The sequence below is a fragment of the Silene latifolia genome, chromosome 1 (genome assembly GCF_048544455.1).
Source record: "Silene latifolia isolate original U9 population chromosome 1, ASM4854445v1, whole genome shotgun sequence".
In the NCBI taxonomy this organism is placed as follows: Eukaryota; Viridiplantae; Streptophyta; class Magnoliopsida; order Caryophyllales; family Caryophyllaceae; genus Silene; species Silene latifolia.
The window spans coordinates 19,522,075-19,525,457 of NC_133526.1; the positions used below are offsets into that span (position 1 = coordinate 19,522,075).

Sequence of the window (3,383 nt, forward strand, 5' to 3'; positions counted from 1 at the left end):
CATAGAAATCAGGATCATCTTTATACAGCTTTTTCATGAACTCAAACCCAAGAACTTTCTATTTCATGACTGTCAGCAATGAATATCTTCTAGACAGTGCATCAGCAACAATGTTTTGCTTTCCCTCCTTGTACTTGCTTGAGAATGTGAAAGATTTTAAGAACTCAACCCACTTAGCATGCCTGTGATTCAGCTTATGCTGGCCATTGGTGTACTTCAAAGCTTCATGATCTGAATGCAGCACAAAAGGCTTTGGCTTAAGATAATGACTCCAATGCATAAGAGCTCTGACAATTGCATAGAATTATTTGTCATAGGTGGAGTAGCTCAACTTGGCTCCACTCAGCTTTTCACTAAAGTAAGTCACTGGCTTTCTTTCCTAAATCAGCATAGCTCCTATGCCAACTCCACTGGCATCAAATTCTACCTCAAACAAATAGTTGAAATCAGGCAGCCTGAGAAAAAATGCCTCACACAGCATTCTCTTGATCAGGTTGAATGCTTGCTGAGCATTCTCAGTGCATTTGTACTCACCTTTCTTCATACACTCTGTGATTGGGGCAGCAACAACACTGAAGTTCTTAATAAATCTTCTATAAAAGGAAGCAAGGCCATGGAAGCCTCTTACTTCAGTGATGCTCTTAGGGATTGGCCAAGATTTTATGGCATCAATCTTATCTTGATCCACAGAAATTCCCCTCCCAGAGATGATGTATCCTAAGAACTTGATCTCATAAGCCAAGAAGGTACACTTCTCTAACTTTCCAAACAGCTTGCTGCCTCTCAGGATTTGGAACACTTCCTCAAGATGGCTCAAATGTTCTCCTGTGGATTTGCTGTAGAGGAGGATATCATCAAAGTACACTACAGTAAACCTTCCCAAACAAGGTCTCAACACATGTGTCATTAATCTCATAAAAGTGCTGGGGGCATTTGATAATCCAAATGGCATATCCAACCACTCATAGAGCCCTTGCTTAGTTTTAAAGGCAGCCTTCCACTCATCACCTTCTCTGCTGATTCTCACTTGGTGATAACCTTGCCTAAGATCAATTTTAGAAAAGATCCTGGCACCACTTAGCTCATCTAGCACGTCATCCAATCTAGGTATAGGTAACCTATACTTGACTGTGATGTTGTTGATAGCTCTGCTGTCAATACACATCCTCCAAGTGCCATCCTTCTTAGGTACCAATAGTGCTGGGACAACACATAGACTCAGGGACTCTCTTACAAACGCCTTGTTCATTAGCTCAACAATTTGCTTCTACAATTCTCTTGTAGCATAAGGATCACACCTGTATGCAGATCTGTTAGGGAGTACAAATCCTGGCACAAGGTCAATCTGGTGCTCAATGCCTCTTAGTGGAGGTAATCCACTAGGCAATTCAGCAGGAAAGACATCTTGGTATTGTTCCAGTAATGGTCTAATCTCTGCTGGCACGCCTGGCAGTTGATGCTCCTCATCCTTATGAATCTCTTTGGACAGCAAGATAAGAACAGGCTGTTCTTGGTGCATTTCCTTGACCATTTCCGCTTCAGATAGAAACAAGACTCCATTGAGTCCATCAGTCACACTTGGACTTCCATAGTTCTTCTGGTTAGGTGGTAGAGGGGTCAACGTGATCTTCTTGCTACCTTGCTTGAAGGAATAGGTATTGCTCCTTCCCTGGTGGATATAATTCTTACCAAATTCCCATGGTCTACCTAACAGTAGGTGGCAAGCATCTATAGGGACCACATCACACAAGATATCATCTTTATAAATATTGCCAATTGAAAATGGAACCTGGCATTGTTTGTCCACCTTGACTTCTACTCCCTTGTTTAACCATCTGAGCACAAGGAAAGCAGGAAGTAAAATAGGAGGTTGGGGTGCTCCTTGGTGCTGAGAGCCTGAGATTGAGTTTATTAACCATAGTGACAGATGCCACATTGGTGCAGCTCCCCCCATCAATGATCAAATTGCATACCCTTCCCTGAATAGTACATCTACTCCTGAAAATGAGGGATCTCTGATCCTCCTCTAATGGTGCTTGTTGAGAGTGCATTACCCTCCACAAGACAAGACTATGGCCTGTATCAGGGTGAGCCAAGACTTGTTCCTGGTTGGGTTCCTCCTCAAGATCGAGTTGTCTCCTCATTCACTGGCTCTTCCTCATACTCAACTGAACCCTCTCTTTCACACTCCTCTACTTCCATTGCTGTCAATGTTCTCTTGGAAGGACAATTCTTCATAAAGTGACCATACCCTTGGCATTGAAAGCATTTAATCTTTTCTTTGGTCAGAGGTGGGTTGGACTTAGGGAACATGGGTGCCTTCCCTTTGTCTCCTCCAGTTTGGGACACTGGTTTAGGTATCTCAGTAATTTTAATACCAGTGTAGGGTCTAAAGACAGGCTTGGGTTTAGGTGTAGCAGGTTTAGATTTTCCCATCCTCTCCACTCCGAGTGCCAAGTTTACAACATCATCATAAGACCAAAGTGGATGCATTCTAACCTTAGTAGCAATGTTCTTATCAAGCCCTTCTAAGAACCTAGCAATTCTTTGTTCAGGCTTTTTATTTATCTCACACTGTAAGGTTAGTTGTTCAAACTCCCTCAAATAGATCTCAAGTGGTCTCTCATCCTGTCTGAGCTTAGATAACTTAATGAACAGGTCCTGGGTATAATCTTTGGTAACAAACTTATCCAACAATTTCTTTTTAAGCTTGGACCAAGATTTAATAGGTTCTTTTCCTTCCCTTAACCTCTGATGTTTAAGGTTGTCATACCACAGTGATGCATAACCCTTTAACTTCAACATAGCAACTTTACAAGCCTTAACATCATTGTAATTTTTGAATTCAAATATCTTTTCAACATCCCTAATCCATTCTAGTAAGTCATCAGGTTTAAGACTACCAGAAAAATCAGGAATTTCTACCTTTAGATGCTTGTCTGCTTGCTCAAGAGCCTCCTCCTGTGTTCTGATGCTCTCCTCAGAGTCTCTCTCATATCCAGGTGGTAGTTGTCCTCTTCGGCCCTCCCTGCTCCCATAAAGAAGCTTCTGCCTCTACCTCTTCCTCTGGAAGCTAGCTGTCTCCTTGGGTCATGGTTTGGAAATCTTTCCATCACCACATGAACAACATTAAGTAGTGTGTCTACATTTCTTGCAAGTGTTTCTATTCTGGTCTCAATACCAGCAAGTTTCTCTTCCCTCATGGATGTTTTTGTATTTTTAATGTATGTAGGGCTGATAATCTCACAAATTCTCTCAACCCAAGACTAACACAAAGGTGGAATTGTGTTAAACCTGAGCTCTGATAACCAAAATTGCAGTGTAAACCCTATGGACAGGCAACAATGCAGCTGGATCTTGCAGGATACCTTAAAAATACCAAA

At 41.9% G+C, this 3,383-nt stretch overlaps 1 protein-coding gene across 1 annotated transcript; it reads right to left on the reverse strand.

The window, feature by feature from the left end:
- Window positions 1-1,267: 1,267 nt before the first annotated feature.
- On the reverse strand, window positions 1,268-1,954 carry LOC141641448 (uncharacterized). The gene has a single exon (XM_074450109.1). It carries the CDS (start codon window positions 1,952-1,954, stop codon window positions 1,268-1,270), a length of 687 nt encoding a protein of 228 aa, XP_074306210.1.
- Between the last annotated feature and the right edge of the window lie 1,429 nt (window positions 1,955-3,383).

Bases quoted from the DNA above. Each gene is read 5' to 3' on its own strand.
- LOC141641448 (XM_074450109.1), bottom strand. From the start codon at position 1,954: ATGGGGGGAGCTGCACCAATGTGGCATCTGTCACTATGGTTAATAAAC.